This window comes from Anomalospiza imberbis, chromosome 6, assembly GCF_031753505.1.
Source record: "Anomalospiza imberbis isolate Cuckoo-Finch-1a 21T00152 chromosome 6, ASM3175350v1, whole genome shotgun sequence".
NCBI classification, from domain to species: domain Eukaryota; kingdom Metazoa; phylum Chordata; class Aves; order Passeriformes; family Viduidae; genus Anomalospiza; species Anomalospiza imberbis.
In genome coordinates this window covers 53,295,433-53,311,394 of record NC_089686.1, presented here as the reverse complement: position 1 = coordinate 53,311,394, position 15,962 = coordinate 53,295,433, and the positions used below count along the sequence as shown (strand labels likewise).

The window sequence follows — 15,962 nt, the reverse complement described above, 5'->3', positions numbered from 1 at the left end:
GGACAGACTGCTCATAGGGCTCCTTTAAGGATGCTTTGCTAAGGACTAAGAAAAACAACAGTCCAGTTTCTCATCTCAGGACTACAGTCCCCCTCATTTCCCCCTGGAGCTGAGGGTCTAAGAACAGAGATCTTCTTCTTCTCTTCTTCTTCTCTGAAGACAGAGGGCCTTTCCACACTCTCTTTAGCCTTCTTTTGTTCTCTCCACTCCTCTGTTGGTAATCACTGAAACAGGTCTTTTGGCTTACCAACGCATCCTCTTAAGTGCAGCCTCTGTCAGGAGAATTTGGTTCAGTCTATGGCTAACAAGAAAAGTCCAGCCGCAAGCCACTCCATCATCTCCTCTCAACTCAAAAATTTCTTCTTCTAACATCTCGGATCTCAGACTGTCTCTCTTCTACTTTAAATTAAGGAGGAGTAATATTTTACAAAGCCTTCATTTCTCAGAAAGGGTTAAAAGTTCAGACTCCCTGGACGGCTGAAATCTCTGCCCAGCAGCCGATTCCCAAGGCCAAGCCTGGGCGCCTTCCCCCCCCACCCCCTTCTCCTCTGCGCCAGCAAAGTTACAGGTGCTGTCCGGACTCTCTGTCTCTTCCCTCTGAGGGGGGACGACAAAGGCATCTCCGCTTCTCTCCACCCTTCCGTCCACAGGAGCTGGCTCGGTTCCAGTCCTTCTACCCCTCAGCTCACCTCGACCAGGCCGCATGGCTTCCCCTCCCCCACCCAGCCCCATGCCTGGGCAGGGGAGGTCCGCACAGCACCCTGACCGGAACCAAGAGAGCGAGCTCTTGGGAGTTCCTGCTTTTAACCCCCTGTGTTCTCAGAGGCGTATCCATACCTTCAGTGGTCACTTAAGGTACCAATATCTAAACTTAACCACTAATTGGTTTGACTCAACTTCCTAAAAGAATTCACTTCCATATCAAACCACAACAGAAGTGAACTTTGCAAACTCTGCCAGCAGTGAAAAAAAAAAGCCAGTGAGGTGCTGGGGCTGGGACACCTGGTGTCCCCCAGTGGCCTGGTCCTCCTGCTGCCACCTCACCACTGCGATGCAGAGCACGGCAGCAGCGGCGTGGACCCCACATGAGCCAACAAGTTTCCATCTGCCTCTAGAACTGCCCTTCAGCTCCTGCCTTCCTGGTAGGGGCTGTCACCATCCAGTCTTTTGTTCCTGGGGCCATGCAGTTGCCTGGGAGGCACCATTTTAGAAGTGAAGGGTGTGATGTCATCTCCCCTCCATGTCCTTCAGCCATGTGGCTGCCACTGATGGGCGCCATTTTGGGAATGGCATTTCGGGCCTCTCTTTGCTCTCACGGGGTTGTGAGGTCTAGCAGTTTAGTAACAGTTATTTACTTTTTCTTTTTTTTTTTTTTTTTGTCTCCTGCCTGTTGACATTCTGTTGGTTAATAAATTTTTGTGGGTTTTTTTCACTTCGATCTACTCATATTCATTCCTTATTAGTGGAAAGGGATTGTATGAACTCTTAAATGGAGACAACTCATTCCAGAATGTTCTCCATTAAATTGTCTCAAACTAAGAGACAAGGGAAAGAAAGTTTATTTTCAGCAGACATCTAGGAATAAGAAAGAATCTAGCAGCCCACTGAAATCCTGAACTGATGTAGCACATGGGATAATGAAGGATAGAGAGGGAAATCTCAAGGCAACTCACAGTAATTACAACTTAAAAGACTGAAAGGACAAACTGGAAGCGGGACTGTCAACACTGTCCCATAAAGTACGGGATCCAGCACAGCAGTGATTTTTAGCTGATACACAGTCTGCTGAAAAGATAGTAGAGATTGTTCCATAGTTTCAGTGATAAAGAAAACTGCACATGATACCTGACCTCAGGACCTGAGATATTTCCAAAGACCCATATGGAAAGCTGTGCCTGGGAAACTGAAATTTTACAGGAATGGGATAGGAACAAAGAAAGATCCACTTGCACAGTGAAGTGAATGGAAAGATTTCATGAAGCCTGACACATTGAAGAGCAATCCTTTGGTTAGTGTAGAAGTCCCAGTTTGAAGGTGAGCATTTCTGCAGTCATTCTGCGTATCATTAAGGATACTTAGAAACCATGAAATAACATCTTGCCTTCTGCAAGGCAAGTGAGGAAATGGAAATTTTTCCCTTTTCACATTGCAAAAAATGCAACATCCTTTATCTTTTTGTGCATGGCAAGAGATGAAGCCAATATGCTTGGTATAATGGCAAAAACACTAACGCACAGACGTTCAGCTATTTGTATACCTGAAGCAGCCAGGAATTGTTTTAGAAATTGAAACCACAGTCAGGTAAATCCTGTATGGCACAGATAGCTATTGACCTCTGGAATTAACAGTCGTGTTTCTACAAAGGGAAGGCATTGGGACGGACTGTAGCAAAGATATTGCCGTTAATGAAACTGCTTATTTCTGTTTCCAGACAATAGCAGGCTCATTGAAATAATTATTCCAGGTAGTCCTGCCTAACTAACTGAAATTGAGATACATTTTTGTATTGATAAAAATAATATGACAGTTTGGACAGTTGAAATTCTTATTCTTGATTTAATTTTCCCTCAAACGTTACATTTGGCTTCTGTCTGAAACTATTTTATAGAACTTGGAAATACCATATGTTTCATGTCTAACACTAGATCTTGCTTTACTGTTTGAAAACAGTATCCGGTATAGGTGAGCACTCTGTGTGCAAGAAATAACACAGATGCAGAAGTAAACACAATTCCTGTTCATTAAGAACACGTGTATTTCTGACAAGTGAAGGAATTTATGCCCTGGACAAAAATTAATAGTGTCAAGGAAAATTATTTAGACATGGGATTAATGTTCAGAATGGTATTTGCAAGTAAAGGGACTGTGCATTTCCAAGCACTTTGGGTGACATCTGGTGCATTGAGGTCTGAGGGCAATTAAGGTGACACTTTTTTGTTTCTTACTCTCTAGACACACATGTCTGGGCCAGCCACAAGGAGGACCTTGTCCCTATCAACTGAAATGTGTGATATTAAGCAGAAATCTAGTTGCTCTTAGCTGCAAAACTGACTCATAAGAAATATTTTATGCAACACTCAGCAGAAGAGATGATATGGCAAACAGATGAAACACATAAAAAGAAATCAGACAGAGTTTATGAGAGTAAGTGAAAGTGTCAACTTGCAAATGGTATGTCTGGATGGAGTTATGGAAAACCATATGTACTAAAATCAAATAATAGGGGTAGGGGAAGACTCTATTTAAGAAAAAGAATTAAAAAAAACCAATAGCATTAGCCTGCTAAAATAAATTTATGAGAGATTTCTTAAAAAGAAGAAAATGACTTTACTCTTACCTTTGAATAAAAACCCAAACAAACAACTAATTTTCTTAACTGTAATGATTAATCTTTCTATTAGCATTTGGAGCCCTGAAAAGTTTCTCTTAAAGAAACCCAAATAGATACAGACAATTCTCTCTCACTTTCTGAAGTCAACTGAAAGTTTTTACCCCTCCAGAAATACCTCTAAAATTATGTATTAGAGCAGTGAGGTAGTATTCAGAATAAGGCAGAAGCAGAACTTAATAAGAAATAAAAATATGAGTTCTATTTATGAACTGTGCACAAATTTAAAACAGAAACCCCACTGAATACAAAAAGGAATTAATTTTACCCAGACTATCAAGATTCTCCTAAGTTACATTCCTTTAAGGATGTTGAGTCACTTACAGAGTGTATTCATGCATAGTGATCATCTATTTAGATTTTGCCACTGAATTCAGCTAGTCTAGGGTTTCATCACGCAAATGTGTGTGGGTTGCATGTGAACATGCTCGTGTTATAGGATTGCAGAAGTACATGAAAATGTTCTTATGAATCCTGGAGTGCCATCTGTTCTCTAGCTATTTTTTCATTACTCATTCTGTCTCTTCTAATTTTCTGCCTCAAAACAGCCAAATAAAAGAAAGTACCTCCTGCAACTAAACAAAAAACTGCATATCTTCATCTACAGAATTCTTCTCACTGTCAGCCTCTGGAAGTGATGTGCATGTGGTAAGTGACAGTTGTTTTAAGTCCAGCACTGACTGATTTCAGTTACCACATACATCCAACTCTAGAAATTTATGGGTTTCCCTGTCTGTTTTTTTCTTTTACCTTCCAAGTTGCTTTAAACAGATACTTTCAAGTGTATGCAAGATTAATGCAGAAGCTGGAGTTAAAATGCTTACTTGTTTCTTTTATTATGCGTCCCCATCCTCTGGGATACCAGCACAGCAAACCCAGCAATACCTTCCCTGTAGTTGTGATCTTTGTAATATTTGTCACAAAAGTGATTGTTGGCCATTTTCCCCAGATCACCGACTTTTGCCCCCTGTTGAAATAAAGATGCTGCCAGTCCTTTAGTGGTTAAAATCATGACCCATAAATTTTAAAATTGTGTTTAAGGTATTTCAATTTACCCAACATTCAAAATTAAGTCTAGCTGAGATAGGTATGGTAACATCCTCAAATTGACCATAGCATTTCAGTTTAATATGTGAAGTCCAAAATAAATAAATCAATCAATCAATCAATGGCACATCTAGAATCATCGCAATTGAATTCAGTAGCTTAGTATAGCCTATTAAAAAATTCAACCCCAAACTAAACCAACCCACCAACAAATAAATCAAAAAACCCCCACAAACCCAAAACCATTAAACACGCCAAGTCAGGATTGCAGTAATAAGGAAAATCATAAGGAGGCAGGCAAACATCACAATCAATTAAAAGCCTGAGAAATAAAATAAAAAAATATACTCCAGAGAAATGAAGATCACAAAAAGGATAGCATTTTTCATTTCCTCATGCAATAAAAACTAATAAAAATGAAACATTTCCAGATACCTTAACAAGGAGCTGAACACCATGTATTTTATGCTGCAGATTTATCTTTGGGAAGAACTAAAAAATATATGACACTGTAGAATCTTCTGCACTACTAGTCAGTGTCACAAATGCTTTGATTTTTAGATGCTTTTCTGCCTTCTATGAATTTATTTAGGCTTAGCAGCTGCCTCATTTGGTTTGGCACTATCAAGTAATCAAAAGGAAATTCAATAGTTTTAAAGTGAGGGTCCCAACAAAAGAATACCAGAAAGATTTGAATTTTTCTGGACATTTTCAGAATTGTCTTTACACTTTCAGATGCAGAAACTGCCTACATATTTTTGCATAAAAACTTCAATAATGCCTTTACAACTCCGACTTTTTACTTCCTCATGGTATCACTTTCAGGAATGTCAAGTGCTGAGGTGTCTGATCCAACCCATAAGAGAAAATAATATGTAATGACTACAATAGTATTTCACTTCCTCAAATTTATGAGATGTAGGTTTAATTATAAGCTCTAAAGACATATTTTTCACATGTCCTTCAGCAAGTAAATATATTGTAATTCTATACCTCAAGTCTCTAGGCTTGGCATAACAAGACTTACTTGTTCCATTTCATCTGTGTACAGGCTTGCTGGCTAGTCAAAAGTCGAAACTGTGAATATATGTGGATAAAATATCAACATTAAAAAGTACAGTTTCTGATAATTGAGATAAAACCACTCAGAGGGTAGCAATAGTTGAAATTAGGAGTTTTTAACATTTAACATATGCATAACATAACTCCTCACTGAATGCTTGCAGATGAAATTAGTCTATGCACAAAATTATTGAGTTGTCTATATGTTCCTGAAGATGAAGAACCTATAGTGCACAATTTCAATGTGCATTAGCCCCTGCCTTACTGTGACTGAAGCTTATTAAAGTAAACATATAAAAATAAAGAAACAAACATAAAAGATAACCACCAACATGATGCATGGCAATGATGGTAGCTATGAAGTTTAATTAAAGTGAGACATGTAAAACTGGGGAAGTTTCATTCATATGACTACACTGGCCTGTGGAGATCATGTACTAAAATCCAGAAGTTTTCCAAGAGAAGCTGTAATATGATTACAATCAATTTATCCCTGTGCCAAAGAATGAATGTTCTTTTAAAAAGCTTTTTAAAGCAATACAATATACTAGCCAGACATAAAGCCATTTGTCCTTGGTTGCTTAGCAATCCTAGAATAGAGATGTAAATAAATTCATCCAGCCTTTATTTCCGACTGATTCAAAATTACATTCTCTTGTCCAATCATCATAAATATATTTAACAATATAGTCCCTTAGAAAAAAACTATTATTTATACTATCCTCTACAAAAAGACTCATTAAAATGTAGCTATATTGAGGATACTGCTTACAAGAATCTCTTCTAGTAGCATCAGCAATAAATAAATAAAATTGAGATACATCTATTTTTTTCAAGCATGAGTTATACTTCAGACATTTAATCCATCTTCTTTTCCGCCATCTTTCCTCTACAGGATATTTATTTCCTGTACTTTCCATAACCTAACCCACAAGCTTCATGGAAGTCTGATCCCTGGATTACAGGTGAGAGAAAATTAAAACCTCCTTAGGAAAAGAGGTAGAAAGAAATGAGCATCGAAACAGAGAGGAGTGCAAACCCTATCTTTACAAGTGCCCATGGCAATCCAGTACTCCAGAATGGCAAGGAGAAAACATGGAGCTGCTCTTGTTCCAATCTCCTAGCTGTCTTGTATTCTGATGCCAGAATATTCCTCAAAGAGATGCAGTACAATTTTAGTATCAGTCCAGTAGGAGCTATTGCTTAACATTTACATTAAGGTGAAACACTGCATACGAACATTTGTTGTGGAGTAGTAGTAGCTGCTAACTCACATTCCCAAAAGTAATTTTGTTCATTTGCCCAAAAACCTAAGTTACAGTCTAGTTCTACAGAAATGTAAATTAATTTCCAATATACTGAAAGTGATTTTCTAGTCTGACTCTCTCCCAAAAAGTTCTGCACCATGGTGTGAAGGGTTGGCCTTCAGTTGCTTCTCCTCATTGTGTAGGTGTAGCAGTGGCTGTAATCCCATCTCCTCCCACTAAGACTCTGTTCTGAGTTCCTAGGTTTCCACCACTCCAGACTCCACCTTCTTCCCTTGATGACTTGCACCTACCACCCTTACTATGTATAACAAGCAGTAAGGAACTCTGGATGCTGGACCAATGCCACTCTTTATTTATCCTGAACTATATAATGTATACTTTTAAAGAAGGAAGAGTACATGGTCAGAAAAACAAATAATGAGCAGAAGACTTCAGAAAAGAAAAATACTTCCTCCTCCGGTTCATGTTTGTACAATTCCACTTCTACAGCTTCATTCAACTTGATGTCTTTTTCTTCTTTTGAAAAATCTCTCCTAGATTCATAACCCTGTACTTTCATAAGCCTGTAGGTGGACCATGGTAAGGTTAAAAACATCAGCTGACCAACATTTAAGATTAAAGGTAATAATGTGTATAAGTCTGTATTTGGTCTGTTATTTGCTGTATGTCTCGTGAACAGACAGCAATTAACTTTTTTTTTTTTATTTGTAGAGCAGTTATCTTTGAAAAATGCATCACTCATATATTATATTTCACTCTTTTTCCGATTATCTCCTCATCATAGTCCTGAGTGCCAGCAAGTCTCTGCTAACATTGTCCTTTGGCCTCACTCTTTAAATTCACAAAAGAAAAAAATAATTAAAAAAAAAAATTGACCCTTCTATCTTTTAACAACACTATGTTCTCACTGTGGCCAATTTCCAGCTCAAATTGCCATTACATATAGGGCACATTATAAATGGAAGCAATCTTTGTAGTTTCATGTAAATTGAAGGAAATATCTGAGAAACCCAAGGTCCCAGGAAGTGAGTACCCTGCTAGCCAACTCTACCCTGCATTATCACTGCTTCCATTGACCTATTACTGGAAGACGAGCAGCTTTCATGGGAAAATTATTTCAGAGAAATGGGAAAATTTTTCAGATAAAAATATCAGTGAGCTGGCAATATTCAGAAAATATTCTTTCAACTAATATCAATTATATTTATGAGAACTGTCAGGACTCTCTAAGGTACTTCAGAAAACCTATGCAAAGCACAGATAACCCATGATTCTGGTTGGCTGCCTACAGAGTGCCTCAGATTCCTTCTGTTTTATGATTCCTAGTTATGCTGGAAACCTTAGTCCATGTGCTTTTAGATAAAATCTAATAAGCAAAGAACAGAAAAGTCTCAAGGTATGTTTTCCAGTCTTATATGTGATCAGTTAAAAGCAACCAAAATCATGAAAACGATTACACAGAAATCTGGAAACTGTCTCCTACCTCCATCCCCTGGTTTTTAAATCAACACAGCTACATGCATAAGCAAGAAAATTACATTTGGAAAGTATCTAGAGGCAGATTGTTTTATTAGATCTTGCTTGAATTTAGACTAGAGGTTATTCTTTTAAATATACAGGCCTGCAATAAATTTATTTAACTCCATGTGTTTCATTAAAATGCCTTCTAATTTACAGAGTTATGAGGGGAGAACAAGGGTGGCATAATTTCAATAATATTTATCCTTAGGCTTAATTTTCTTTAAGTAGTACAAAGCATTCTCTCAAAGTTTTCAAAATGATGTCAGTGTTAGTCTATGGGGCATGACATTACAAAGCTGGAATGAAATTATGTCACTGCAAATCTATGAAACCAGCATTGTCACTAATAAACCAAAACTATACTAATATCTTTAAAAAAATGTGAAAATCATCTGACTGGAATGAAAAACTTTAAATAAAATTAAGGTATTGCAGATTGCTAACTATTTCTCCAAGACTGCAGTCATTGGTTTTGACTATAGATCCAAATACACGTATATATTTGGCTAGAGAGTCAAATCTAGTCCAATGCCATCTGTAGTATTTTACATATTTCAAATCTACCATATGTCAAGTGACTTGACTAGCATGGAAGTCTTTGGGCCAAATTTGACTAGAGTATGAGTAATACTGGGAATTACATACCAAGTACATCCACTGGAGAAGAGTATAAATGGCTGGAAAATTTAAACTAACATACTAAGTGGACAAGATTTACTCTTGCTGCAATGTGAAAGCAGGAAATCCACAACTGGTCACTCTCCCAGCTTCTAAAAATACTCATCCAAATGAAAGTCAGAGGTGAATTAGTTGCATTTATGAGGATAGCATGAGCAGAAGTTAACATATGGCAACATGGCCACATGATATTTCACTGATACCAGATTTTCCTGCTACACCTTTTTCTTTTCTTTCTGGGCCCAGATTAGCACTTGCCATCATCTTGAAGCAAATTTCTAATATATTTGAACTTAAAATGGGTTTGCTCTGTAATTGTATTGCCACAGAGAAATGAAGTATCGGCATTTCATCTTAAAAAATGTATGACTTTTACATATTTAAGTTAACTATTTCATTTCATACACATTGCTACTTCACCACAGTCATTACACCCATTTTTTGAATCTCCTTACCAGTTCTATGTGTATATCCTTACACTATTACTCCGTTAGTAATGAACATAACTAAACATACAAATTAGAAGTATTTTTTTTCTCAGCCACATTAATAAATCTTACTAATGTCCTAAATTGTACACATATAAATCACTTCAGAACTTTTTTTATTCAGGCTTTTATTCTAAACAGTTTAGCACAAAATAAATTTCAGCTGAAATCAGTCTCATCTAGTTTGATGTGTTAATTTTGAATTTTTAACTGCTTTGACCCAAGGCAAGATATTTTATATGGACATGAAACTGCCAGAATTCAACAGTTTGGTAAATTTGGGTAATAAAAGACAAAATACTGATGTTCTTGTTCTTCACAGCCCTACTTTGACAACACATCTGATACTAACTTTGTTCGTAATCCTCACTTTTCCATGAGACAGGTCCAGGAAAAATCATGGTAATACTATCACTTTTGTTCTGTGGAATTCATAGTTTACCTTTGGAATGCTTTCCAGGAGTTTACTGTACTTTCATGACACTTGTGAGTGGCTGACCAGGTGCCAAGCCCTGAAATCCATTTCAAGTGCAGTGAATGTTACCAAAAAACCACACTTCCTTGGCATGAAATTTTAAAGATAAAAAATTGATGGGGTTAAAAGGAGAAGCAATCAGACTTAAAGAATGCACAGAATTTTCATATTGTGCTATTTTTCTGTGGGGTATTTAATAATTTTAGGACTCTGGTAACTCTCTTGACACAGGAATGAATTATTTAAAGTTAGTAATTCAGTTTAGTTTTGATAGCTGCTAGCTATAACCTGACAGCACTTCAATTCAGTCACATGGAAATTCCCTGTTGTATATATTCTAGTATGCTGGATCTCTTTGCACTCATCAGTTTCATATCTTTCTGCAAATACCAGAAGAAACATTGTTCTAGGTTCTGGCAAAGATCTTGGAAAGGGAAAATGTGCTAGTTGCCAAAAAGACACTGATTACTCTAACAGAGTAGCCCAGAGTTTCTATCCTTTCCCTTTTAATATGTAAACTTGTTTCTGATTTAGAACTGTTTCCTGGCAAAGGTGTTTTCCTCAGTGCTCATTTGTGTATAGTTAGGTTCTATGTTGACTCTCATCTTAGAGAACACAAACCACTTTTCACTTACTCAGAAGCATGAATAAATTTTATAACATTTAGTCCTGTATTTCAGGACAGGAAGGCAGAGCGAGCACACATAATAGGAACAGAAGCAGTACTTCTATTGCATGTATGCTTTTAAATCATTATTGCAATAGCAAGAATTATGTAAAACTTGCTTAAAAAAAATGTAAGAAAAAGAAGAGCTATGTTTAGACAAATCCAGTATGTACACATCAAGTATGCAAGTATCCTTGCATCCTTCAATACTTAATCCTTAGATTTCACTTCCTTCAGAGATGTATGTTTTAATTAATGCTGGAATAATAGATTTTCCTTTGATACAGTGATGAGGTGATGCTTTGGTAAAGCCTGAAAAAGCAATGGAAATGTTCTCGACTGAAATGCCTTCTCAAATACTGTCTGCCATTCATTGCTGCTACATCTGAACTGTGCAGTAAACAGTGCTTCCTCTGTTCCACACCTGTATGGTATGCCCTGGCCATATCTTAATCCATGAGAAAGCAAGCCTTTTTTTTAACCTTACCTCTCCTCCTATTTTCAGGTTATCAAGAAGAGGCTGCATGCTCCATCTGAACATTTAAGAAATCCTGTGTGTCCAAAATTATATCTACTTCATATTCTAAACACAGACCTGACCAGGAACCACTGTTGCAGTTTCTAAAAATTTCAGTTGACTGCCTACAGGTCTGTTAAATCTTTAAAGCTTTATTCAATTTTTATTGAGGAACCAGTTTCCCAGCTGGCACTGAGGAAAGTAATTTCTACAGAATCTTTGCGCACTGATCTTTGTCTTCACAGTTTCTCTCCCTATATGCAGTTTAATAGATACTTTTCATTATAGTGCATTTGTTCTGCAAAACAGTTTGACTAGATTAAAAATTAGCATGCAGACATAAATATTTCAAACTCAGGGCCAAAACAGAGAAGGTCAAATCAACATTTCCTTCTTGCATTTGCCAAATTTAAAAGGTACAGTTTTCTCTTTTAATTCACTTGGATGTCTAAAAATTACCCATTTAACATATTAACTCTCCTTCATGTATGAGTTGACATTTAAATTTTTAGTCAAAGGACTGTGGTTTCACAGATGATAGTGTGGCACGTGTGCATTTGTACACACCCATGTATAACTGTGTACACACACAAACACACTCACATAAAATACATGAAGTACCCTGTGCACAGGTAAGATGGGGTATAAAGCAGACAAGAGTTCCTAAATGCAAACATATGTATTAAGTTGGTAGATCATAATAGATGTTCATAACATTTTTTCCACTTCTCTATTATGAATTAAGCAAAATGGATGTGTGTTGTAAAACAAAGCTTCTTCAGACTGGAGAATCTATGAAGTTAATATTAGCTTTTGTTCTAAAAAGACTTCACTTTTTAAACAGTTTTTGTTATTATGCTAATCTTGAAAATAAAAACTAATTGTTAGGACAAGATTTTTAGTTCTAATTGCATCATGGATAGCCCCAAGCAGTAGCTCTAAATGGAGATAAAGCTACAGAGATCTTCCCCTTAGACAAGCTTTGCCAATGCTAAGCACCAGTGCTGAGAAATTCTTTCCATGTAATTTCTTCTCAAATTATCTCCTAAGCAGTTATTATGAATTTTGAACAGTTAAAGAAACATGAATGTGAAGATCATAGTGTAAAGTGTAATTATGTCTATTTTCACACCAGTATAATCTTTCATCATCAGGATACTCTTAGTTTTTGAATTAGACTCTTTACTTCAGTATTAGCAAAAAGGGAATATTACTTAAAAATTCCTGAAGTATTAAATGTCAATATATTCATATTCACTAGAATCTGCAAAAAATTACTTGATGGCTCGAAGTCAAATACTGCCAGAGTCTTGGCTTCAAAAAATACTCATTGATGAACCTTTTAGATATACATATATACATATGTAGGTACTGCCAGACCTGAATCAAACACTTGATCTCCATATTTCCTACAGCAAAGATTTCATGCCACAGACACCATGGTATATAGCATAAAGCTTTGAGCTTTAAGGCATCTCCTCTGGCTCAAACCTCAGGCCAGTTTTTGGACTAAATGGAAATAACAGTAGAGAACAGACAGAATTAAAGAAGCACCATCACAAGCCTAGTCAGTATGTTACAGACATATTGCTTTTCACCATACTAAAAGAAGGCATGTGGATACCTTGCACATTTGAGAAAAGTCTTTGCCCTGCTATTCCATATATACTGAGATACTCCAAAAGCACTGTTTACTTACTTGTCCTCAATACTTTTTTGTACTGATGTGATTTCCTGAAGCACTGAGAACTAGCTTTACTTCTCAGAGCTTTAATTTTTTTTGGTGCTGTTTGCAAGGGACTGAGGGCTAGGTCAAGACTGAATACTAAAATGATAACAGCTAATTAAAAAACCCCTGAACAAAACCACATTCCCTTTGCTATTACTTTTCCTAAGCTGAAATGTGTTTTAAAATTAGGCCAGTAAGACTGTAACCCTGAGTAAATTAGCTACATTTTAGCTGAATCTGTAACAAAATTATATGCAATTATCAATACATGCAGACCAGGTTTTCATGGCCTCTTTCAAAATCTGGGTTTATGTCCAGAGTTGCTAAGAATTGTTAAGCAGGACTTACTATAGTATCTTTTGCAAACACTGCATTAAATTTAAAAACAAAACAGAAAAAAAAATCCCACCACTCTAGCAAAGACTAAAGAGAAGGAGGGAGATGACAACAATGTACACTTTCAGCATGAAATTGCCATGATATCATTTTTTGGCTTGCCAGTACTTTGAAAAACTGGGGTGGAGAGGAGAGAATGAAACAGAAACAGGGTTCCTTGTACCCTTATGAAATGCTAAATTTTCCTTCTCCCTCTTGCCTGTCAGTAAATCATGACAAGGTTGTTAAGTAAGAGAAATTTGCATGAGCACCAATGAAATTTCTGAAAAACTGAGTTTTTTGCAGCCTACCATTTTACTTGATTTATGTGAGTTGGGTTTGAAGGTTCTACACAGAATTCTGAATACTACTATGGTTCTACAGCTTAGACACAACAGAAATACATTTTAAAAGGAAAATGAAAATAAAAATTAAAAATATCTAAAATACATTTAAAATACATACATTTTGACTGGGAAACATTTTAGGTTAGGAATTTTTAAACCCTATCATATGAAGAATTCAATTTATTGTTCAAAACAATATTTAATTATTATTTCAGTGTCTGAAAAGAAATTAGCTATATTAGTTTAACTGGGTTTATAATAGGCTAGCTAATGGCAACATGTTTCTCAGGTCTGATATGGGAAGTGAAACCTGAGCTATAAAAAGAATAACTGCTTCAACAATTTTTATGTGTTCCCTTGATGGGAACCAGGAGGTATTTTGGAACCTAAAGTGATACCAGTTTAGTTGAGCTCAAATATTTTCTGGAGAAAGCAACATGCTAAATGTTATCAAGAGCAAAATGGTATCAAAAGGTTAAATACCTATGTCAGTTAAAAAAAATATTCTAATAGAAACACATTTTGCGACTTAGCTGGGTCATCTTTAAGCGACCTATTGATATGCTCCATGTAAAATCACGCTAGTAGAACAGGGCCAGGAAGCCATCAGTTGGTTTCCAAGCCAAAAGACCCTGGCTACATTTGTCTTTGAATCTCCCTGCCACACCAGAACTACTTGCACCAGCCCAGATCCATCGTTATTCTAATGGAAAGATTCAAAATTGTGTCTGGGTTCCAGATCGACATTCAGAGTGTAGAGAACAAATATTCCTTGAGATCTTCCTTCAAAAATAAAAAAAAAAAAAATTGAAAATTTAGGAAAAGGAAGGATTTAAGTTGGGGGGTTGCAAGCGCAAAACACAGATGTGGTAGAAACTAGTTCCTTTACAGGTAGTCTAACACATGAAAAACTTTGACACAGAGGCAGAAACCCATTTCCCTCATATTGAAAAAGTCTTTGAGATTATTAAAACTTACTTCAAATGAGACAGAAAATTATCATGGTTATACATTTGCCAGATTGTTATAAACATATCTCCTTATGAAGAAATAATTACTCTTAAATACATTAAAGTTCATGTTAAGCTAATGTGGTATTATGTTAAACGTTGAGAAAAGCAAGACTGTCAAAGGCCATAAACACACCAGAGGAAGCAGCAATTGTCCGTATGCTGTGTTGTGACAAGACAGGGCAAGGGATAATGGTTTTAAACTGATGGGAGAGTTGATATAGATTAGATATAAGGAAGAAGTGTTTTACAATGAGAGTGGTGAGGCCATGGCACAGATTGCCCAGAGAGATTGTGGATGTCCCATCCCTGGAAATATTCAAGGCCAGATTGGATGGGTGAGCAACCTGGTCTAGTTGAAGATAACCCTGCTTATAGGAGGGAGTTGGACTAGATGACCTCTGAGGGTCCCTTCCAAACGAAACCATTCTATGACTCTACGTATGATAAAACCTTAATGCAAATTTAAAAATTACTTAATATCATTTCAGTATTATTTACAAAAGCAATCACAACCTAGTAAGTAACACAAATGGCATGTTTTGGACAACAGTTCTGGCTCTCTTCTGAATAGTAAAAGCTTCAGATCGAGTTGCATCTGGTTGGTTAGGACTGCAAAACCTAAAATATCTAGCAAAATATCTAATCAATTCCAAAGCATATATTCATCTAAATAGAGTGTTTATAACAACTAAAGCACTTTGGCATCTGTTGCCACGATTTAAATACTAGCTTAATAAAATAAGACAGTTTTAGTGACCTAGTATGTGGAATTTTGTGGGGGGGAATGGGGGGAGCTTGAGTTTTCTTTTAAACCTTTAGGTAAATCCAATTTTGATGAGTTGAAAGCAAATGGTGTGCTTATGATAGCACACTATTAAGCAATCAGTATCAAGTGATGCTGATTTATGACTTGATGAGCCATCTTTATCTGGTCTTCAGTTTAGTAGTCGCTGGTTTTTGGTAAATACACTTAAGATAACAGTTGACTCTGAGATCTCCCGAATTTACTAATCTTTGGCAAAGAAAATGTTTTCTGTGTTTAAAACTTCCTTATAGCAACATATTTTTGTTTTGCTCTGAGTTTCAAAAATCAGTGACAACAAAAAGAGTAAACAGAATACTCCTAAACATCCATTAAAACATGCAAAAAAATGTTTAAGTGTCAGAGCAGATCTTTTAGATCTCAATGAGATTTGTAAAACAAACTGTTAAAAAAAGTATTAAAACAGTTTTAGAAATTTGAGCATTCACCATTTTAAAAATCAAAATAAAGGGGAAAGATTGTTTTTGTGTACAGCTAACCCTCAGTGAAATAGTTTATTATTAGAAGACATGTTGAACTATATTGTTTTCCAAAGGGGATAAATAAGGGCAACTGCATATTCAG

The 15,962-nt window shown here is 36.4% G+C and overlaps 1 protein-coding gene and 1 long non-coding RNA gene across 4 annotated transcripts in view; one reads left to right on the top strand and one right to left on the bottom strand.

Moving 5' to 3' along the window:
* The window catches only part of GAS2 (growth arrest specific 2), an 85,472-nt gene that overhangs the window by 11,742 nt on the left and 57,768 nt on the right, over nucleotides 1-15,962 (bottom strand). The window contains exon 8 of one of the 3 annotated variants that reach the window (XM_068194197.1): nucleotides 9,732-10,906. The exons of the other annotated variants lie outside the window; for them this stretch is intronic. Coding sequence (XP_068050298.1) covers nucleotides 10,847-10,906 — 60 coding nt within the window. The 3' untranslated portion in view covers nucleotides 9,732-10,846. Of the gene's footprint in view, nucleotides 1-9,731; nucleotides 10,907-15,962 lie in introns of those variants that run through there. 3 annotated transcript variants of the gene reach the window in all.
* On the top strand, nucleotides 1,379-6,302 carry LOC137476131 (uncharacterized). Its single transcript, XR_011000263.1, has 3 exons — nucleotides 1,379-3,144; nucleotides 3,937-4,036; nucleotides 5,435-6,302. It is a non-coding gene; the product is annotated as an uncharacterized lncRNA (long non-coding RNA).